Consider the following 23,441-nt stretch of genomic DNA (forward strand, 5'->3'; position numbering starts at 1 on the left):
CACAATATCCATATAAATATAGTCTATATAAATGCTACGTAAACATGCCTATTACTACATAATTATCCATATAAGTATATAGAAAATATAAATATTACATAAATATTATATCAATATATAGAAAATACACACTATATAAACTACATAAATATCCCTATAAATATATATATGCTACATACATAATAAATATATAACATATATTACATAATTATAACTATCCCTCTCAACATATGATATATATAGGCTACTACATAAATATCCACATAAATATCTGAACATATCTTAAGCAAGTATAATATACAATTTTACCCTATTTTATTTGTTTATCACACTCCTCGTTAACCCATTTCCTCTTCCATATACTGGTTTATAAATAATGTTTTGTATCTCTTTTTAAACAGATTTATGTTAGTACTTAGGGTCTTTCTGTGTGGAGTTTGCATGTTCTCCCTGTGCTTGCGTGGGTTTCCTCCGGGTACTCCGGTTTCCTCCCACAGTCCAAAAACATGCATGCTAGGTTAATTGATGATTCTAAATTGCCCGTAGGTGTGAGTGTGAGTGTGTCTGGTTGTCTGTTTATATGTGGCCCTGCGATGGACTGGTGACCTGTCCAGGGTGTAACCCCTGCCTTTCACCTGAAAATAGCTGGGATAGGCTCCAGCAGACCCCGTGACCGTGCAAGGGATAAAGCAGGTATGGATAATGGATGGATGGATGTTAGTACTTTAATTTCCTGCTCCAAACTGTTCCTGAGTGACACTCCAATTAAATCAAAGTTCGAGTTGCACCTGGCCTTTCCATCTTTTGGTGATTTTTACAGGTATATCACATACAGCAGGGATGTCACAATGTTTGAGAGCAAAAAGTTCACATTATTTTTTTTATATTCAAGCAATGAGCGGGGTCATTAGAGCATGTTCTCAACATTAGAGCAGGTATGAAGGAACATTAGAGCAGGTATTCTCAACATTAGAGCAGGTATTCTCAACATTAGAGCATGTATCAACACTAGAGCAGGTATGATCAGATCAATAGAGTATTGGTTCAGTGATTGGTATCAGATCAATAGAGTATTGGTTCTCTCCGCGGCTGCTCAGATCCTCTCTGAGCGCGCGCGCAGGAAGTTCCTCTCCCGGCGAGAACGCGACCTATGACGTCAGCGGCTTGCCGCGCAGTGATGATGGCGGTGCGTGAACGCGCAACAAAAGTAATGGCTGCTCTGGATCGGCGGGTGCCTAGCCTCGATGATTTCGTGGGTCAGAGCTGGACGGCCTGGGCGGACTGGGCCGGCGCGGCCGCGGCGGACGGTGAGAATCCCCCCCGGCGCAGATACTGCCCCCGGCGGGGCGCGTTGGCCGGAGCAGCGGGGTTAATTTGAGAGGAAACGGAGGTCGGAGCTAAGCGCTGCCCAAACAAAGACCCTGCCGGGTCCTAGCGCTGGGTGGGTAACGGGGGCTCCGTGAGCGCACACGCGTCTCCGGGGGAGGAAAACGCTGCTAATGGAGGCAGGAGCCGGGGTTTCTGCGGGTACTGCCGTGGCGGGGAGAGGGGAGAGGGGAGCCGGTGCCGGCGGAGCCCCGACCAGCCGGAGCGGGGGAGCCGGGGAGGCTGGCCGGTGGTGGCCGGGATGATCACTTCCTCCCCGGCCGCGGGGACGCGCCGGCTCGCCCTCCTCCAGAGAGAGGCGTCTGTGGACGGATGTAAACACTGCTGCCCCCAGGTGCAGCTATTCTCCCCCAGGAGCAGCTGTTCTCCCCCAGGAGCAGCTGTCCCCCCCCCCAGGTCCAGCTGCTGCCCCCCAGGTGCAGCTGTTCTCCCCCAGGTTCAGCTGTTCCCCCCCCAGGAGCAGCTGTCCCCCCCCCCCCCAGGTGCAGCTGTTCCCCCCCAGGTGCAGCTGTTCTCCCCCAGGTGCAGCTGTTCCCCCCCCAGGTGCAGCTGTTCTCCCCCAGGTGCAACTGTTCCCCCCCAGGTGCAGCTGTTCCCCCCCAGGTCCAGCTGTTCCCCCCAGGTGCAGCTGTTCCCCCCCAGGTCCGGCTGTTCCCCCGCAGGAGCAGCTGTTCCCCCCCAGGAGTAGCTGTTCCCCCCCCAGGAGCAACTGTTCCCCCCAGGAGTAGCTGTTCCCCCCCCAGGAGCAGCTGTTCCCCCCAGGAGTAGCTGTTCCCCCCCCAGGAGTAGCTGTTCCCCCCCCAGGAGCAGCTGTTCTCCCCCAGGAGCAGCTGTCCCCCCCCCCAGGTCCAGCTGCTGCCCCCCAGGTGCAGCTGTTCTCCCCCAGGTTCAGCTGTTCCCCCCCCCAGGAGCAGCTGTCCCCCCCCCCCCCCCCAGGTCCAGCTGCTGCCCCCCCAGGTCCAGCTGTTCCCCCCCAGGTGCAGCTGTTCCCCCCCCAGGTCCAGCTGTTGCCCCCCAGGAGCAGCTGTTCCCCCCCAGGTCCAGCTGTTCCCCCCCAGGTCCAGCTGTTCCCCCCCAGGTGCAGCTGTTCCTCCCCCAGGTGCAGCTGTTCCCCCCCCAGGTGCAGCTGTTCTCCCCCAGGTGCAGCTGTTGCCCCCCAGGTGCAGCTGTTGCCCCCGGTAACAGCGCTGCTCCCATGATGGATGTATCTGGATCTGGACACTGAGGCATCAGACCGTACAAGAGCCGTCTTGATGGTTTTTCCTCTTCTTTTCCGTGTCTACCTCATACTGCTGCACCTTTCAGTTTTTTAATTGTATATATGTTAGTAAGTGCCACATTTGTTTATTTACTGTTTGCTATTTTTTAAATCTGGGTACAGTGAGCGAAATAACCGGAGTCAAATTCCTTGTCGGGCAATGTTCAAACTTGGCCAATAAAGCTGATTCTGATTCTGTGTTTTGTGATTCTGTGATGTTTCAGGCCCTGACGGGGACGACTGCAGCAAGAATGGCAAGAAGGCTGCAGAAGCCATGTCTCTCAGTAAAGAGGGTGAGTACCTGCCGTCCACACACCTGAGCCTCCTGCATGTGTGAGTGGGACAGGTGGAGCAGCCGGGTCTGGGTCGGGTTCCTGTTAACACTCACACGTCCCTCCGACGGGGAGGGAGACAGCTGCCGTCCACGAGGCCCAAAGCTGCACAGAGGAGTTTCTCATGGAAGAAAAAGTCTGTTTGAATTTCTTTTTAAGAAACATTTGATTATGTCCAGGAAGTGTTGTCTCTTTCTAATGGTCTCCCAAGTAACTCTGGACTCCCACCGCGGTTGTCTCTCTCCAGACCAGCGTCACGACGACCAGCGCTGACCTTATACAGGAAGACGGCGCAGAAACATTATGGCCCTTTTCCACTAGTATCTACTCAGCGCGCTTCTACTCGCCACGCTGCCGTCTTGTGCTTTTCCACTACGGGCCAAGGCGGGTGGAGTCGTGCCAAGCAGATACTTTTTCTGTATCTTTTCTGCCGAGGTTCTAACCGGGCAGAGCCGGCACTATTTCTGACGTCACCACCCTCCGCGCCACTGATTGGTCGGGGGGCGGGGCCGTCAGACATTTGAATCAGGAAGCGGGAGTCAGCGCGAGAACGACTCGCGGCGATTTTATTATAAAGCGCAAACGTCTGTTTGATCCAACTCGGAGGTGCAGACGTTCATAAACCTGGGGGCTGACGAGAGAATTTAAAAAAGGGATGTAGACGGGCGATAAGGAACGATCAGATCCACCAGGAGCTCTGTTTTACTCTCAGCCGCTCGCGGCTCCAGCTGATTTCTCATCAGCGCCGACACGAACAAAGGGGTTGCGCAATCGACTACGTCACAGCAGCTTCACTCCAACCTGCCCACTTCTCACCTGGATGTGGATAAACAAACGAGGACAAAACTGGTGGAGGCGAGACGAGGCGTGACGAGCCGAGTCGGGCTGAGTAGATACTAGTGGAAAAACGCCATTAGAGAACACGTTTAAAAGACTAACATGTGACGCCCTTATGCCTCCGGTGACTGTAAAGCTGGAAGTTTAAGGTCCAGACATGATTGAGAATCTTACATGGTTACTCATGATGGAAAATTCTGACTTCATGAGACGAGACTCGCAATTATATTAAAAACATTCGACCCTTTTTGGTAAAACCGCGACACAGATGAGACTTTCAGAGACGTGTTTCTGACCCAGGAAACTGCAGCGCGGCCCCAGATAGTCAGTTACGCAGGAAAATCCAACCTGGTAGATGCCTGTCGGGGGCTGGTCGTCCAGGGCGACACACTCTGCTGTTTTGTCCACATTTACTCCGGAGTTTATAAACTCTCTCATGGTGGCTCCTTGAATCCCATACCTGGGCTTTGGTTGGATTACTGATTTAATACCACTCTAATTTTTAGTTACTTGTTAAATGTATATATTTTTTTATTTACAAAGAAAGCGGTGCATATTTTTATTACATTTATAAATTCAGGAATTCAACTTAACGTTTTGCCACAAATATGTGAAACAAAAAGGCGTCTTCACAAGTTGGGAGTCCACTCGTCCCTCGTGAAGCCGTTGGGCAGTAAGGACTCTTTACTGCCGTGAAGTCGGATCCGTCCGTCGATGGAGCGTTGGGACAGAACGGTGTCAGAGACGTGTTTCTGACCCGGGAAACTGCAGCGTGGCCCAGATGTTCAGTTACACAGAAACATCCAACACCAGAACTTCTACGTCTTTGCTCTGCACCTCTCATTTGAACGTTTGCTGATTTATTTAACCATTAGATTTTGAATATCGGGTTAAAGGCGTCTGATCACACACGAGTTTCAGAGACAACGCGTCAGATGTGACCGGATCGAAAAATGGCGTCTCTGTCTAGGTTTTAGGTTGCCGTGGTAACGGTAGCGCCTTCTTTGAGCTTGATGAAAGATGAGAGTGTTTTTACGGCGTGAGACAGCCTCGCGCGTCTTCCTCTCGTTGGCGCTCTGCTGCTGACCCGGACATCTTTTTCCACACGTCTCCGTGTCAAGCTTAACGCTGATAAACTTGTGTTTATCAGATCATTACTCCGGGGGTCCAGTCCGCACATCCCCGGATTACCGACGTGCATCCGGGGAGGACTGACACTGATCTCGTGACCTTGGTGTTTGCTGGAATAGGGGAGATGGTGTGACTTTACAAATCAGACGCGGTGGATTCGGACAGGATTAAAATCCCACACGTCCTTCGTGATTATTACAAATCACTGCAGGTCCCCGGATCGTTTGAATCCCGTGTGAGTGCTGAGGGTCCAAATATCTGCTCCGTTAATGCTTGATGAGGATTCCCCACCTGGCCACTCAAAACGGGAAGTTTCAAAGCAGCAGTAGCATAAACTTCCTGTGCTGACGTTTAGAGCAACAGTGTGATGTGATTGTGAATGTGATTGGTGGTGTTGGATGGTGTCTGAATGTGAATACTCAACGAAGCCGATCATTTCAGCAGAATAGTATTTCTGATACCCGTATCAGGATCAGACAACTTCACTTAAAACGATCGTGCTAGTTGATAACGTGCGCACTTCACACGCTCACCTCAACCAGCAACCACTTTCCCAGACCTCCATGAACTCCACAACTTCCTCTTTACATGCTGTGACCTGCAAGTTGAGCTTGTGCAGCGATAACCGTGCAGAGTGAGACTCCACTACCCGAGTGCAGCCATCGCCTTGAGCAGCGTGGTTGCCAGGTAACGTGCAAGTTTAATTCATAATAGCGTGGTAAGACTTTTATCAGATATCTTTGCTGCAGCTACAAATAGACCAGGTGTTGTCACTGATTTAATGTTCTGGGGGAAGACGACGGAGCACCAGCTCTGGCCCCGCCGCAGCAGAGTCTCCAGGACTCAGCCCACGTCCCTGTTTACGATGGTCTGGCCGTCCAAACCAGGTGGACCTCACGGACGCTTGTCCATCAAGGAAATGATTCTCATCAACAATATAATGCCTCGTTTACTGTATAGTCTTATATACATTGTGATTGCAGCCCAGGTGGTCGGGCCTCGCCACAATCTAGCTGCTGATCAAGTAACTGTTTATGAAATAGTTGCATCTCATTTTACAACGTTAGTCCCACAGAAGGCAAACGTACAAGTCACAACGTGTAAATGACATTTTGGAGGAGAGGTGTATCGATCCCTTTCCAGAAGAGAGCGGTGCGTTAGCTCAGACAGAATAGTCGTTTTCTGTGGCTCGTCTGCTCGTCCAGCGGGAAATATGACCAACTAATGTTAAACAACACTGATCGCAGTAGATTGATTGATTCAGCTTCCATGGATGTGTTTGTTGGGGCTGGATGCCAACATTTCACATCCATCTGTTCCCACTGGGATGGTGCTACTGCCGACCCCTCCATCTCCATCCCTCCTCATTCCAGCTGCGCGTTCACAGGGAGCCAGACAGCCCAGACAGCCCAGTATTCCCTCCCCGCTGGGTGCTCTGACCACGTGCTACCCGAACACGTGCATGTAGTCCCTGGTCCCGGTTCGTCTGGCGGCTAGACTCCAGCCACGGGTGTGCAGCAGCATCTTCTTGGTGCTGTTGGCCCGACTAGGGGTGGAGTCAGGAGATTTCCACTTGGACACGCAGGAAAGTAGCGTGAGTTAACTTAAGCTGGGCATACATTGTGCAATATTTTAAATAGTTTGAGGCAGTTCTCACACTGTACGACTCAATGCTCTAAAGCGACCCGTCTGCTCACACTATACGATCATAATCCTCCCGTCGGACCTACTGTACTGGAACTCGAGGCCGGTTTTGGGGCTCTCTGCGGAAGGATGAGGCCAATCGGGTCGTAGCTGCTTCAACTGTGCGATACCTTCACGAGGAGCGACCAGGATTTCAAACACGTTTGATTTTCTTGTGAGCACACGATTTGTGATCACATTTACTGCATGAGGTACGAGCAACGATTGGGTCAAAATCCGTCCCGATCCAAAAAATAGTCGCACGACTGGAAAATCGGCTCAAAACGAGCCGATAATCGCACAGTGTCTGCCCGGCTTTAGGCTCCAGGATCGCTGCTTCATCGAATCCTCTTTCTTGAGGATGTTCTACTCAGTTTTGTGGTCACAAAAAAACGGTTAGGAGAACGGTTTTGGAGGAGGTTTGTATTTTTTTTTAGAAAAAGGAACAAAAACATTCCTCTAAAAGGTTATTTGTGCTTTTATTACCACACTGGCACCTCGTCCCTGGATGTGTCGGTGCTACATTTTTTTTTATTTCTACATGAAGAAGAATGTAAAATAAATCACAGTTCAAAGTTCACTTTTTATGAACAAAATACCGGTAACAGAAAAAGGTCTATTTCGTGAGTCCTGTGCAGTCATTAGCTACTTCTGGTTTAAGAAATAAAATCAATATAAAATGAATCATATCTTTTACAAGACAAAAACATAAAACGAGTTGTTTTTTTTTTTATCTAAAAGCTAAAGCTAATTGGGCCTCAAGCAGTGAACGGTGCTACTCGAGCTCGAAGGGTTAATGGTTATAATGTTATATTCTTCCTCTCAGAGGAATACAGTCCATCATAAGTGGTTTTAAAGTGCGTTTATTATGTTCGGTTAAACTGGAGATGTGTTTAAATGTGTGTGGCAGCATCATGGGGTACCGGGCCGACAGCATTGTGGGAGTCCGGCTTCGTGGAGGCGGGTGCTGAGCTGCTCCACCTGCAGCTCAGGCGTTTCACCACCTGGACACGTTTTGTCGGCGGGTTTGGAGTCGGTCGAGTGTCTAACGCAGCCCGGTCTGTGCCCGCTCTCCCCCCAGACATGTCCATCTTCGGCCTGTACCCGGGTCACGATGACTTCTTCCTGGTGGTCTGCAGCCACTGCGGTCAGGTGGTGAAGCCGCAGGCGTTCGAGAAGCACTGCGAGCGCAGACATGGCCCCATGTCCAAGCTGTACGGCCGCCTGCGCTCGCCGACGCCCGCCCCCCCGCCCCAGAGACACCACCAGGGCCACTCCCCCTCCCAAGGGACCAACGCCGCGTCCGCCTCCTCGTGGGAGGGGCGGGGGCAGGGGCCGGGGCCGCTGCGGGCCGCCCCGGCCTCGCCCTCCACGCCGCCACAGCACAGACACTCCAAGAGCTCCAAGGATGGAGTACGGTGAGTCAGGCCACCTTTACACATAAGTCGGGTATTTACAAAAACTGATATTTCCCCCTCTACGTTTTGAAAAATACCATCATTTACACGAACCCGCATAAATACACTGTTAAGGTGCTATGAGCAGCCAAACCTACAAGGGGCAGTGTAACGAGAAGATAAAGTCATGCTAGCCAATCGAAATCCTGGAAAAAAACTTCAACAAATGACAAGTGTAAAGGCTGAATTATGGTTCTGCGTCAAATCAACGCTGTGCACACGCCGTCACCGTGACTTCTCCGTCACTCCATTTCTCTGTGGTGCAGCACCCCCAGCGACCGCTTAGTCGCAATCTTTTCCTGAATGGTTTATCCGACTTTTCCGGTCACAGTGAATCTAAGAGATAAGGACAACTATTGTGCAAAAAACCAAACCAAAAAAAAATCACACATACACGAAGAAAAGAGCGCTGAAAGTTCACGACTGCTTCAAACCGGAAACCGGAAATGCGTTGCTTCCAAGCAAACCAATCACAGCCCTCTCGTCTGCGTTTGGCTGCGTCTCCTCGACGTGTAGTTACAATTTTTGGGAGGTGCACGTCAGTGACGCCGTGGGTTGCGCGTCGACGCGTACCCTACGGCGTAGGCACTGCGTCGTTTTGACGCAGAACCATAACTCAGCCTTAACTTCCAGTTACTTCCAAGATGGAACGAGAGTCTTTCGTTTGGAGTGACAGAGAAGTGGAGTTACTTTTAAGTGTGACTTTAGAATATAAAACAGGTAAAATACAAGAAAACATTGACAGTGGCCAAACAAATTGTAAACACAGGTCGCACACATGACGCTGGTGACGTTTCTGTCTCATAATGTGACGTTCTGAAGCCTAAATCTCCGTTTCCCTCCGTTTAGACGCAAACGTGAAAACTGAGTTTTTGCAAATCTCCACTTTGGCCAGAGTTTTCAGAAATGATTGTTTTTGGAGACTTTGGGCTTCGTTTTCGTGTAAACGAACGGCCAAAACGCATGAAAACACCACCGTTTTTGCTACGGGGCCTCAGAGCAGCGACACAAGAACTGCGATGACATGACTGCACAACACGCATTTATCTTTCTGGGAAACAGACACATCCAACTGCGTCTGCTGATGTTTCAATATACAAATGTAAATATAGCTGCGAGTGGTGACCTCTGGAGTCCAGGGACCCGCCGCCCGGGACGAGACGCTCAGAGATTTGGCTCGCATTAAAATAACATCAGGATCAAGTTTGAGCCACTGAGCCGTTACGGGACTCGGCCTGAAACGCTTGCATGGGTCGCGGTTTCGTCGTGTCTGGAGATGAAGCACCAGATCCTGCGACAGCTTTGTTCTCCAACTCTCTTTATGACATTGAAACTGTAAGAAACACTGTTTAAATGTCATAAAGTCTTTGGATTTGACAAAACAGATAAAGGGTTTGGTTTCACTATTTAGGGCTGGGGATCAATTTGAATGTCAAGATTCGATTCTGATTCTTAACATTCAGAATCAATTATCAAGATTTGATTCGATTCAGATATCAATTCGGGTTAGTGTTATTAATACTGTTTTTTTGAGCTGTTGCATGAATTATATAACTGTAGTTATGCAACATATTAATTCTAGTATTATATTGAGATTCAACAGCAAGTATTGCAGCTAATGATGCTGTAAGGAGCAATCAGCTCCCAGAATGCTGATAGAACTGCTTTCAGAAACATCATGTGGATCAGAATTACCAAACAGATCCAGGGAGGAAACAGAGGAACTATGAAATCAGTTTAATTTTTTCCCACATTCCGTTTTAATTTTTTCCTTTTTCGGTCTATTTCGGTTATACATTTTTGAGAATTTGGTTTTTAGCATTTTATGCAAATGTAACCCCAAGACAGTTTATAAAGTAATGAAATATAGACAGTTTATGCAATTATAACTGAAAATGTATAACATATTTAATGGCAAAAACATGGCACCAGTTATTCTTGTGTCCAACAAAACATTCCTTTTTTGGGCATAAACAAAAAATTACCAAAAGTTGTAATGTGATGATGAAAAAAAATCGATCTTTAGACATATGAATCTATTTTTAGGAATTAATATGAGAATCGATTTATAATCGGAAAATCGTTTTTTTCTTCCAACGCAGACCTTGGTGTAATTCAAGATGTTTTTCCGCTGGTACGTGACAAACTGAACTCTTCTCTCCTTCCGTTGTGCAGACATTCCCCTCTGGAGAAGGCGTCCCACGGCAGCCACGCAGAGCCGTCTGTGTTCAAGCAGCCGCCGCCTCTGGAGCCCCCGACCATGACCCCTCCTCCCTCGCTCCGAGACCCCCCCTGGCCACACGGGGCCCCTCCCTCGGGCCGGGGTTCCCCCGGGGACCGGCTCCCCCCACAGAAGAAGGAGCCCACCCAGACCTCCGCCGTGGCGGCCCACCGCGCCCCCCGACCCTACAACAAAGTGGCCTCCAGTGAGTTTTTACAGCCCCATTTTTACTCTCTCAACGCGGAATAAAACAAAAAAAGGCCAATTAAAAGTTTTTACCTGCCTGTTGCCATGGCGACAGCATGTCCCATCAGACTGATTTCACCCTTTGCAGGTGTTCACCCTTAAACCGAGATGGCTGCACACTCCTCCCACTCCGCCGTTATTCATTTGTGAAGCTATCTTTGCCACATCTGGGCACATCTGTCCCACACGGCTGAGTCCCGTCTAGCGCTGCAGCTGTCGGATAGTTTGGTGGTTGATTATTCTATGAAATATTCCATCGATTAATTGAGTAATCGGATAAAACTAAATTTTGCTTTATTAAAGCCCAATTAGATTAGAATAGAATAGAATAGAAGACTTTATTTATCTCCAAGAGGAGAAATTCAGTCGTGCAGCAGCCAAAACACACACACTATTTACAATAGAAAACAAGACAGATTACTTGATTTTAAAAACAACAATTTGTTTCTTTTATGAAAATAATTGATATTTATTTACATATTATGCAAACTAGTAAATTTCCAATAAAAATAAATAAAATTATTTCAAACTTATTATTATTCAAACTAATTTCCTGAAACATGTTTTTTTCAGTATCAAAAGTAAAAAATATTCTTTAAACACTGATTTTAAATTGTGTAACTTCACATTCAGAACCAACACGTTTCAACAGAAACGTCTTACATCTTACTTTCATTTTTAATTTGTAATAATCCCACACCTTCGACATTTTCTGTCTCTTCCTCTTATTACTTTCGCTTTGCTGCGTTTTCTCATTGTTGCTGTCATTGTTGTCACGTTCCGAAAAGTGCAACGCCGTCTTCTTCCGCTTCATAAGGGACACGTGCGTGTTGGCACGTTGTGTCACGTTAAAAAGAATCCGTGCGAAACGTGAAGTTTAAATGTATTTATTTAAACGAGGAAATTCCTCCATCATTTATTGCAATCGAGTTACTTGAGGAATCGTTGCAGCCCTGGTCCAGTCATCACAAAAGGACCAATAATCGTCCTGATTAATCGGCAGACTGACACACGAGTGATACGTTGGTCGACCTTTAGTAGTTACTAAACGGGACTCTGGTTCAGAGAGAGTTCAGTTCTCGGTGTGCCAACCTGTGGTAACCATGACGATGGGATTTAAGCAGGTTGTTGAAGCGCTAACGGGTGATTCTGGTGGTGTTAAAGTGAGAGTGTTAACGTGTGTGTCGGTGCCGGGCGTGGACCTGAACGCTGTTGTTCTGTGAGCCTGAGATGTGCTGCTCTGTCTCCGCAGAGAGGGAGTGTGACCTGGACAAACACTGCGGCGTCCTCGACCCCGACAGGAAGAAGGTCTGCACTCGCCTCCTGACATGCAATGTAAGTACGGCGCACGCCCAACTCCCAATCTGTTTCCTCCACGAACACCCACGCTCATCTCTACGCCATGAAAACGCTTCACCTTCAGCAGGGTTCCCACCCGGCCCATTCGGGGGAAGTATCGTTAAGACTACACAAAGCACGCTGGAGTGAGAGGCCATAAGAAACAGGAAATCCAACGGTAGTGACCCAGACAGCACCTGAACCCCTTTCATCCAGACGGGTCTCCCCGAGTCTGGAGGTTCTTCCTGTTTCAGCTACTCTGATGCAGAAACCTCAGCCAGGCTTTAGCTGTCACACACATGTCCCCACATCTGTCTCCAGAACAACCTGGGGCCGGACCAGAGGAGTCCATGACCCTCTAGTGGCGCTTTTATACTAGTTGTAAGAGACATACAGAGGATCACAGTGTTTATTTGTGTGTGTGTGTGAGGGGGGCGTTTCCCACGGGAGTAGGCGTGTGTGCGTGCGTAAAGGTGCGCTCTCACCAGGTGTTTGAGATGAGATGAGAGAGAGTCAGGGTTGGCAGCCGTAATTTTTGTTGACCGCTTTTGTCATTTTTATTCACTCATTCATCACCTTTTTTGTTATCAGTTAAATCCACTGGTTTCTATTCCTTCCATATACCATTTTGTTGCGCTGTGATAGCCTGATGTTTTTTAAACAATAAATGCACCAAAAGGCATTATGGATCTCAGCGTCATGTGTCACCATGACTTATAGCGCGTCATACAAATATGAATAAGGATCCAACCTCACACTCTCCGGCGGCTAAGGAAAATGTTGGCCGCAACACTAGTACCTACTCAGCGCGACTCGTCTCGCCTCCACTCGCCTTGCCCTCGTTTCTTTTTAAACACCCAGATCAGAAGTAGGCGGTTGGGGTGAAGCTGCTGTGACGTATTTGATTGTGTGATCTAAACGGAGAGACAACAACACTAAAGATGTAGAACCTGAAGATGATATACAGGACTGTCTCAGAAAATTAGAATATTGTGATAAAGTTATTTTATTTTCTGTAATGCAATTTAAAAAAAAAAAAAAAAAAAAAAAAAAAAAAAAAAAATGTCATACATTCTGGATTAATTACAAATCAACTGAAATATTGCAAGCCTTTTATTATTTTAATATTGCTGATTATGGCTTACAGTTTAAGATTAAGATTCCCAGAATATTCTAATTTTTTGAGATAGGATATTTGAGTTTTCTTAAGCTGTAAGCCATGATCAGCAATATTAAAATAATAAAAGGCTTGCAATATTTCAGTTGATTTGTAATTAATCCAGAATGTATGACATTTTTGCATTACAGAAAATAAAGGACTTTATGACAATATTGTAATTTTCTGAGACAGTTCTGTATGTGCTGCTGGGTCTGTGGCTTGTGTTCGATATCAAGTTACAAAATGAGAGTGAGAGAAGCTTCAAGCAGCAACGCTTTTTTTTTTGTTTGTTTGTCTCTGCACTGCTGAAAAGTCAGCTGGAGCTGCGAGCGGCTGAGAAGTGACCGAGCGCTTGGTAGATCTGGTCGTTCCTTATCGTCCGTCTAGATCCATTTTTAATTCTCTCCTCAGCACCAGGTTTATGAACATCTGCACCTTAGAGTTGGATCACGAAACAGACGTTTGCGCTGCCATTGCCTGTTGAATAAAATCGCCACAAGCCGCTCTTGCGCTGATTCCCGCTTCCTGATTCAAACGTCTGACGGCCCCGCCCCCCGACCAATCAGTGGCCTGTAATATGATGATGTCAGATACAGCCGACTCAGCCACTTAGAACCTCGCCAGAATAGTTACAGAAAAAGTATCTACTCGGCACGCTTCCACCCGCCTCCACCCCTAGTGTAAAAGTCCAAAACGGGGGCGAGTCGAGTCGCGCTGAGTAGGTACTAGTGGAAAAGCGCCATAGATGATGCCAGGGGTTCAGGTCCCAGACCATGACTCCTCCACCTCCGTGCTTGACAGTGGGAACCAGCTCCTGTTGGTGGATTTGACTATTCTAGCCGGGTGTTTGGAGCTTGTTAACCATCTTTCACGTGAAGCAGGTTAATCCTGGTGATGTTTTCACCATTTTACTGAAGCAGATGCAGCCTAACATATCCTTCAGAGCCCCAATCACAAAGAAAAGGCCCCCAAAGAAAAAGGTGGAGAAGTTCTCACACGCTGGTTCTCGTCCACACTTTCATCACGGATCTTTGAACTCAGACCGCGACCTGAACGTGGCTCCAGAACGGGAAGGCTCCTCCACTGTGTGTGAAGGAATGAGGAAGTGGGTGCCAGAGGCCACATCCAGCCAGGAAGTGACAGGAAGTGACAGGAGTGACGAGGAAGACGCACAGGAAGACGAGTGCAAACGTGCCGGCGGGGGAGGCCGGGCACCTCGGCACATGTTCAAGATGGACTCATTAAAAAAGCCCTGATCCCCGAGTTTCCAGGAGGCTGGTTGATGGAAGAGTCACAGGTTCATCTGAACCAGCTGATGTGAGGAAACATCAGAACCAGAAGGTGGAATGGACCGGACCTGAATGAAGCCAGTAGCCCCGTCAACTTTACCAGGATTAGCTGTGATTTTGGTGAAACCTTAAACCACAAACCCTCTGGTCCCAGTCTGGTTCTAGTCTGGCTCTGGTTCTGGTCCAGTCTGACTGATCTAGGGCTGGGTGATATGGACCAAAAGTCATATCTAGATATTTTCTAGCTGAATGGCGATACTCGATATATATCGATATTTTTTCTGTGACATAATTGGGGTTTCCCCCAAAGCATTATAGCATAGCATCTCTGTTAGCTTATTTTTTTCTGAGGCAAACCCTTAAAAAAACAGTCAGTTTTAATACAAAGCCTCGTGCCAAATGTCACACAGGTTCCTTTATTAACAGAGGTCTGCACAATATCTAAATGTATAAAACAAATGAAATAAAAATAAACTGCCTGCATATATAGAATAAAAATGCTTCTTGAATAAAATAAAACAAATATCCCTTTCCTGCATAACAATTAAATTAAAATACACAGTAACAGGCAGACTTTTCCACTGAGGTTGACAGTATAAGCAAATAACAAAACATTAGTTCAAATCTCAAATAAAACATGTAAACAGATATTGCATCTCTTTGAGCAAATCTCAAATAATTACAAGTCAACTACTGTACATTTTACAGATTTTGTCAGGTTTCAGCACACAAAGGTACTTTTCTGCCAGCACGAGGGGTCAGCGTTGATGTACAGTCAATTTGTCGCAAAATAAGCTATATCGATGTAAACGATATTATCTCTTACCATATCGCGTTTGAAAATATATCAATATATTTTAAAATCTCGATATATCGCCCAGCCCTACTCTGGTCCAGTCTGGTCCTGGTTCTGGTTCTGTCCCCCCGTCTCACCAGGGCTCTGCTCTCGTCCCCAGATCCACTCCATCCACCAGCGCAGGAAGGTGTCGGGCCGCAGCAGGAACTTTGACCAGCTGGTGGCGGAGCTGAAGACCAAGGTCCGGGAGAAGGGCCCGGCGCCGCTGGAGGGCCCGTTCAGCGGGCAGAGCCCCAGCCCCGAGGCCCCCCGGGAGCAGGCCGGGGTCCCGCACTGCCGGAGGCCTCTGGCCAGCCTCCCCGCCTTCAGGTTCTGACAGCACCGACACACACGGGTCACGCAGCTGCAGCTCCGTCTTCACGTGGACCAGCCACGCGCTGAGTCACGTGACGCTTTCACTTCTGCTGCTCACACCAGCTCCGTCTGCCCACACACAGCAGCTCGGGGCTGCTGCTCAACACGCTGCTCTGGAAACGTGTTGGCGGTTGGCATGGTGACTAGGGATGTGTATCAATAGGAATTTATCAATACCAATACCCAAACTCCTTATCAGTACCGATATTTATCGATACTCTTATCGATACCACGACATGTAATTTAGGCCCAATCCCAATACACCCCCTACTTTCTACCACTACCCCTAAAAAAGAAGCCACAGATTTTAGGGCACTTGAAATCTTCCCAGGGGCCTGTCCCAATACTCCCACTACTCCTACTTTCAGCACCACCCCTAAAATCAGGAAGCTGAGAGCCAAAAGCTGTTTTAATTTCAGCTGTAGCGCTGTTAATATGCCACTTTATTAAGTTTTAATATTTTTTCAGGCGTAAAAGTAACCGTTAAGATCCCCAACCTGGGCTCAGTTTATCCAAATAACGCCTGTTAAGAAATTTGACCCGATGTTTTTGGCGAGGATGAGACCGGGGAGCAGCAGCAGCTCACGTACAGACGTGATCGCCGGGTCAACCTGCGCCGTCGTCCCGGGGAGAAACCTGCAGCTCTGTGGAGAATTACCGCTGGCTGAAATAAATCATTTAGGAAGATAAATGTTGGTTTAATAGATGAAATCTATGCTCCGAAAATTTTTGGATTTCTGCCTGCTGGCTCCGGAGCTGATTTATGGTTCCGCGTTAAATCGACGCAGAGCCTACGGCGTATGGCGCGTGTCGCCGCGTAACCTACGCCGTAGGCTCTGCGTTGGTGTAACGCAGGACCATAAATCAGCCTTTATTCCGGCGAGGTTTGAAAAAGACTTCGCAACAACGGGCAAACGAGTGATTAAATGAGTAAATGAGTAAATGAACTACCAACTTAATGTTTCATAATCCCACCTTGACTTGATAATGATGAAGCCGTGTTAGAGTCCACCTGCACCGAGGAGGGCGTTGTTAGCGTTAGCCGGGCTGCTTAGGCAGTCAAACACGCTGCGCTCCTCAATTTATATACTGTGAGCACACTGCAAGTGTTATGCAAATGTCACGATGTTGCTGGTGTTACCCCATCTGGACGCAACTACTTTCTGGCATATATTGCATTGAGCCGAAGCTTCATTACGTTTGATAAAGTGAGCCCAGACCTTTGATCGATTAGCTCTGACGGCCGAAATATTGACCTTTTTGGCTGGAGAAAACAACGGGCTACGTCATAACCTGACTTAACGCGACGGTTATGTTGCTCTGGGTAGGCTCCCTTTTTAAAAAAAAAAACGCAGATAACAGTATCATTTGTCCAGAATTTTTATCGCTACTCTGGTACCGAACATTTAGAAACCGGTACCCAAAAAGATACTGGCTCTCGGTACACATCCCTAATGGTGACGCTATGTTACTCCACCACGCCATGTTTGAGCGGCTGCAGCGCAGCACTGATTACTCTCACAGGAGAGTTGATCCCAGCTCGCTGTGTGTGGGTAACAGCCCGGGATCAGGCCCAGACTGATCCCGGCGTGGCCGGCGGGTGTTTCTGAAGGAGCTCGACCAAACAGATACAGATTAGTGGAGTTGAACTCCACCTCAGCTACACACACTTGGGGGGGTGAGTGGCGTTGGGGCTGGTGAAATAACGTGGGCGGTGTGACTTGTTTGCAGCCGATCCACGGCCGCCTCGGAGTGCTCGCCGGAGGAGGAGAAGCAGCGGCCGGACGAGGCGGGGCCCCGAGCCCCCTCGCCGCTCGTCACCGGACACATCTCCAGCGACGAGAGCGAGGCGGAAGCAGCCGACGAGCTCTCGGAGCTCCCGTCTTCAACGACACATCCAAGACCTGCAGCGGTGAGACACGTCCACCTGCTGCAGAGGACGCACGCAGGACGGGGGTCCTGCAGGACCACGGAGCTCTGCTCCGTCCTTCCGTCTGTCTGTTTGTCTATCTACCTATCTATCCGTCTATCTATCGCTCTATCTGTCAATATTTCTATCTACATATCTATCTATCTACATGTCTGTCTGTCTATCTGTCTGTCTGTCTTTACTTGACCAAAGTGCTCCACAGTTAAAATCAAATAAAAAACATGGACTATAAAAATAAGACGCAGAGTTGGAATGATAAAAACATTTCAGTAAAAAAATCCAATGAAAAATAAATAAAAGTATTTAAAAAAATCTATTTAGAGCCAGATGAGGCTTTTCAGGATATTTGTATCTCGGGCTGTAAAGACGGCTTAAATACTGAGATATCAAACGTTTGCATTGTTTAAAGCAGTACGCTCATTAAAAACGAGCATGAAAATCAAACTCTCAGAACTTATTTCACCGTCTTTGTGGGATGCTTTGAGAATCATACTTTTAGGTGGTTTCCTGCACAGTTCTTCTGTTTCAGTTTCTGGATATTTTCCTGAACCCAGGACAGAAGCCGTCACTTAGATCAGTGATCCCCAACCCCTGGGCCCCGGCCCGGTACCGGGCCGTGGGTCATCTGGTACCGGGCCGCACAGAGAGAAAAAATATTTTCTGTAGCCCCGACTGATGATGGATGACTCTCAAACTGATGGTTCACGATGTTTTTATTCCTTGGATGTAAATACACTGCAAATAAACCGTAAGAGCTATAAAGGAATAAAATAAAATATAGTTAGTCTTTCTACATTCATATAAGTTTCATTTAACTTAAATACAGACCGACAGCTGCTCGCTCGGTCGGTAATAATAGCTACACAGGCTGATTTATGGTTCCGCGTTACACCTACGCAGGCCTTAACGCGGAACCACAAATCAGGCCTACCGTTACCACAATACATGAATAACCATGGCAACCAAACTCAATATGTACATAAATACGGCATAACATTTGCAAAGAAAACAAATCCTTATCAGCAGGTGCTTTTTGTGTCAGTTAGGCTCCACTTTAGCATTCCTGACACTAGTTTAGTCTTTCAGACACACTTTCTACTGCCGTTAAACTTTTACCGTTAAAGTCTGAAGCGCCGGATGTTGACGAGGTCTCGGTGAGACGCCTTCAAAATAAAAGCACTAAATATCGGTCTCCTTAATAAATAAAATAAAAGCCTGGCTTTTAATAACGTTAATGAGACATAAAAACATAAAAACACAGTTATAGAAATACTCATATTAAAAGGTAATTTACAATTTCCATTATTTTATTTTTTCGAAAATTAAGTTTTATTATTATTCATTATTACTATAGAGAAAATACCACAGTTTTTAATGCTGATCTTATCATTTTATTTAGTTTTTATCAACTACACCTTTAGATTGGGCCGTGAAAATATTGTCAGACATTAAACCGGTCCGCGGTTCAGAAAAGGTTGGGGACCACTGACTTAGACGGTGTTGAGAGTCTAGTGTGGTGCAGGACTCCTCTTTGCTCCTCTCCTGATCGCAGCGTCATGTCTCCCCAGGTCTGTTCGTTCGGCAGCCACTGGTTGGGTCACGGCTTCTTCACGTTTGACCGGCGGCTGCACCACCTGAGGTCGGCGCTCAGCAGCATGCTGGAGCAGCACATCAGCGCACATCTTTGGAAGTAAGTCATGAGCTCCGGCTGCCTTCCAGCCTGTAAATCTGCTGTTTGCAGTTTTACACTGGATAACTCCTGGATTTCATTTATGATGCTTTCCATTTGATGGTAATTAAAAGAATAATCATTTAATTAGTAATTAAAAAGAGACCTTGCTGACATGCGGTTTCACCGCTGCAGCATGTAGCTTGTAATTGAGGAGTAGGAGGCCGAGACCAGAGCCTTGATGGACCTCACAATCCTTGGATATTAAGTCCCTGATGTTCTTTTTTTTTCCATTCAGGAAAATTCCACAAGCGACGGACGTGCAGCCCCCGGCCCCCCCGACCAAGCCCGTCACCTCCCCGTCTCCTGCCTCCATCGCCGCAGGATCCTCGTCTTCGCTGCATTTCAAGGTCCGGACAGGAAGCCACATCAGCTCGTCCCTGAAGAACACGCTGTCGTCGTCGTCCTCTTCCAGCCGGGGTCCGGGCAGACCGGCCGCAGCCATCCACGTGGAGAACTCCGGGGGGGGCGGCGGCGGCTTCTCCCTCGGCCACATCACGTCTCTGGGAAAGCCGGGCGGGGCGTGTCCGGCGGGCTCGGGCCGGCTCAAGAACCCGGTGGGCAGGCCCAGCAAGCAGATGCTAAAGATGCGAGAGGAGACGGCTGCCGCCGCCGTCCTGCGCAAGCGCAAAGCCCCCTCCCAGGAGGGGGAGCACTCGGGCCCCGACAGGAACTGCATCGTCCTTCAGGACCGGGGCCGCCCCCCCTCCACCGCCGCCTCCTCCTCCTCTTCATCCTCTTCCAAAGCCCCCACTCACTCGCTTCTTCCACATGGACAGACCAACGGCTCGCTCTCCCTGAGCAGCAAGCCCCGCCCCCCGCCCCCGCCCTCGGAGGCCCACTCTCCGGCCGCCAAGGCGGTCTGGACGTACAGACGGACACTCCCCCCTCAGGTCCACTCCCCGCCCCCAGACTCCTCCTCCACCACCAACTCCCACAGCCGGGCGGGTGTGGGGGACTCAGGGCCGCACGGGCAGGGCGGCGGGCGCTTCGAGCACCAGGGACTGTTGAAGAAACGCAAAGGGGGGGTGATGGAGGAACACTCGCCCTCCTCCAAACCCCCACTGCCACGCCTGCCTTCCTCCTCCTCCTCTTCCAGCTCCGCTCCTCCCTCGTCTTCCCCGCGCTCCAACTTCTACCCCTGGAAGGACAGTAAGAGCGGGGTGCTGGCGGGGGGCGTGGAAAAGAAACTGGGCACACAGAAGGTAGGTTTGAAGAAGGACCCGTCACCGAGCACAGTGACGGTTAATGTTCCCATTTCTACCAGCGGCTGAGGTGCCACCCGCGTCAGACTGTCGGCTGCTCGATTATTGGTAGGGAAAAGATTTAGATCCTGATTATTATGGTCAACTCTGAAATCCAAGTTATTTAAAAATCTTATCCAGACTTTTAAGGCATGTTGAAGTTTTCAAGATTAGCATGAAAATGTTGACATTTCCACTGTGAACTCACATTTCTGAACTCCTGAGAGCAAATAAAAATGATTTATCCAAACTTAGCAGGAGACGCGAGCCTGACCGAGGTATTACTGAGATAAGATCAATATTCCTTTGTTACACTAAAAGGGATTAGGGAATTAGTGGGGCTACATTGAAAACGGAGAAGCCCAACAATAAATCCAACTACAATGCAAAATTTGAAGCTCGACTCGAATCAAAACCCGACGCGGTTATAAAGCAGACGGAGCATCGTTTCATACACAAAACATTAAGCTTTAAATCGCAGGGAAGCGTGGAAGCAGATACCCCAAATCAGCAACTGTCTCTGTAGGAATTATTGTCAGTTATAAATGAATAAATAAGTGAACTGAAATTAAAAATACAAATGCTAACAGAAGCGATCAGCCAGGATAGACCGGCTGCAGCAGAGCTCGTCTTTTATCACTAAAAATCAAATAATTGACTCTTATTTTGTCCTACCTGACTGTTGAATGTTACGGCCTCTCCCACAATGCAGCGGGACAGAACAAAGGTGCTACAGAGCCGGAGCTGTGGCTGTGTGAAGGAGGCCTTTATCAGATCAGACTGACCCGCGTGATGTCAGCAGTTACAAATAACATAAACATTTCCTAATTAACTTACCTCTTAGTTAAACTTATTTTAATCAGGGGATAAATAGAGTATGTTGGAATATTTAATAAAATGTCTTAACGTTACTGTTCAGCAGTAAAAGTGAATAGAAATATGATTAAAACGAGCACCCAAGACACAATTAATAATACATGACTCCCTCGTTTAACTTGCGTGTGTTAAACATCGGCGTCTTTGATGGTTTTTCTACATTAAAAGCTGCAGATTGCTCCAGTTTTATGTTGCAGTGACAAAGATAAGAGACAGTTTCAAACCTCCCCACGTCCCCGTTTCACTGCTTTTGTAACCGTATCCACACATTTGGGTCCTGGTGCTGATAACAAGCTACCAGTTCAGAACCTTCTCGTGACGTCAAAGCAGCACGGGGATGACGGGATCAACAAGAACTTTTATTAGGGACCAAAATGACATGACTCAAAGCAGGAAACTAGTCCGACTTCCAGCCGGTGATGCGGACCGAGCTCTGGCACCGGGACGTAGAGAGACCGGCAGCCCAGACTCCCCGAACTGACGGAGAAACGCTGGTAACTTTTCAATTTGACTGCAAAAGAAAACAAAAAAACACTTCTTATCAGTTCATCCAAATCAATGTCGTTAGTAATCTTTGGTTTATGAAGGATTGATCTTTTAAAAATATCTCCAACCCCATCTCATAAATGTTTATTATATGAAAGAAAAATTGTTTTTTCTTTTTGTTTTTTCATAAAAGTGACATGTAATCAAATAGGCATTTAAAAGGTTAAAATAATTTAAGTAGTTCGAAATTTGGTAGTTTCAATTAGGACTGAAGTTGATCCAAACATTTGATCAAAGAAAGTGGAGAAAACTTTGAATAAATAATTGCAAAAGGAGAGTTCATGGCCTCCGTTTCGTTGTTGACGGATTTGAAAAAAAGGAAAACGTACTCTCCTCCTTTTTCATCTATTAGCAGTAGTTGGTGTATTTTGAGGCGACTTTTACAGACTTCAGACAACGTAGCGGTGAACAGGAGGCCGTTCCTGTCCAGTCTTTGTTAAAGTTACCTTGACTGCAGTAACACTCTCCCCCGTCACTGAAGTGGAGCGACGACGTCGAGTCTCCACAGACACACAAATAACTATTTTCCTCAGACGTTGCTACTAATGTTCACGGCTGCCAGCGCGGCCTAATTTCCCAAGATGCTCTGCATATGAGGCGATGAACATGTGTCCTCAGGTTCCACGGAAAATAAATGGGATCTGCGTATAATGGACACCGGCTGTAACTCCAACTGCTTTGAGTCATGTTGGTCGGCAGCAGAAGTTAAACCGCCATCTGGTAATAAATGCCGAATCAACTGAACTGCAGAACATTCCTCCCAATCCAAAGCAGCCGCTTCTTGTCTCGTAGACTGTGTCGTGTTGACTCGGAGGTTTAGTTGAAGAGTAGGAAGAGTCTGACTCAGCCGACGCATGCTCCTCTAATCGGACGCTTGTTTCTTGTTCCACAGCCAAAACTGCACCACTGAGGGTGTCGGCCTTAAAGAAGCCACTGAGGGACCGGCTCTGCCCAGAGGACCAGGACTGTGTGTGTGTGTGTGTGTGTGTGTGTGTGTGTGTGTGTGTGTGTGTGTGTGTGTGTGTGTGTGTGTGTGTGTGTGTGTGTGTGTGTGTGTGTGTGTGTGTGTGTGTGTGTGTGTGTGTGTGTGTGTGTGTGTGTGTGTGTGTGTGTGTGTGTGTGTGTGTGTGTGTGGGTCCAGTTGAATGTCTGAAGGAGGAGTGGGTGGTGAGATTCAGAGGATGGATTTAGAAATACCTCAAGACCATCTGGTTATGCTGCTAAATTGAATATGTTGGTTTATAAAAATGAATTAAAATGTTCTTTTCTCTTGGTTCCTGAGTTTGTTTGTTTTTCTTCATACTCTTGCCCGTTGGAGGTTTAGGTAACTATATATATATAAAGAGAGAGAGAGAGATGTGTGTGTATATATATGTATGTGTGTGTGTGTGTATATATATATACAGGACTGTCTCAAAAAATTAGAATATTGTGATAAAGTTCTTTATTTTCTGTAATGCAATTTAAAAAAAAAAAAAAATGTCATACATTCTGGATTCATTACAAATCAACTGAAATATTGCAAGCCTTTTATTATTTTAATATTGCTGATTATGACTTACAGTTTAA

General features: G+C 47.4%; 1 protein-coding gene across 2 annotated transcripts; it reads left to right on the forward strand.

Moving 5' to 3' along the window:
* Positions 1 to 1,162: 1,162 nt before the first annotated feature.
* atxn7l2a (ataxin 7-like 2a) lies at positions 1,163 to 23,115 on the forward strand. Of its 2 annotated transcripts, none has more exons than XM_061727980.1 (10): positions 1,163 to 1,307; positions 2,869 to 2,937; positions 7,709 to 8,045; positions 10,260 to 10,510; positions 11,804 to 11,886; positions 15,294 to 15,502; positions 17,279 to 17,459; positions 19,046 to 19,167; positions 19,445 to 20,519; positions 22,765 to 23,115. In XM_061727980.1, exons 1-9 carry the CDS (start codon positions 1,178 to 1,180, stop codon positions 20,478 to 20,480), a joined length of 2,418 nt encoding a protein of 805 aa, XP_061583964.1. In that variant the 5' UTR covers positions 1,163 to 1,177; the 3' UTR covers positions 20,481 to 20,519; positions 22,765 to 23,115. The 2 variants fall into 2 exon arrangements, with proteins under 2 accessions (XP_061583964.1, XP_061583965.1); XM_061727981.1 differs by having other exon boundaries at positions 19,445 to 20,411.
* Positions 23,116 to 23,441: the final 326 nt, after the last annotated feature.

This window comes from Cololabis saira, chromosome 8, assembly GCF_033807715.1.
Source record: "Cololabis saira isolate AMF1-May2022 chromosome 8, fColSai1.1, whole genome shotgun sequence".
NCBI lineage: Eukaryota > Metazoa > Chordata > Actinopteri > Beloniformes > Belonidae > Cololabis > Cololabis saira.

What these genes read in the sequence shown, in the direction of transcription:
- atxn7l2a (XM_061727980.1), top strand. Translation starts at nt 1,178, where the DNA reads ATGATGGCGGTGCGTGAACGCGCAACAAAAGTAATGGCTGCTCTGGAT. An exon ending in CTACAACAAAGTGGCCTCCA is followed by an intron (nt 10,511 to 11,803) that starts GTGAGTTTTTAC and finishes CTGTCTCCGCAG; the next exon opens with AGAGGGAGTGTGACCTGGAC. An exon ending in CACATCCAAGACCTGCAGCG is followed by an intron (nt 17,460 to 19,045) that starts GTGAGACACGTC and finishes ATGTCTCCCCAG; the next exon opens with GTCTGTTCGTTCGGCAGCCA.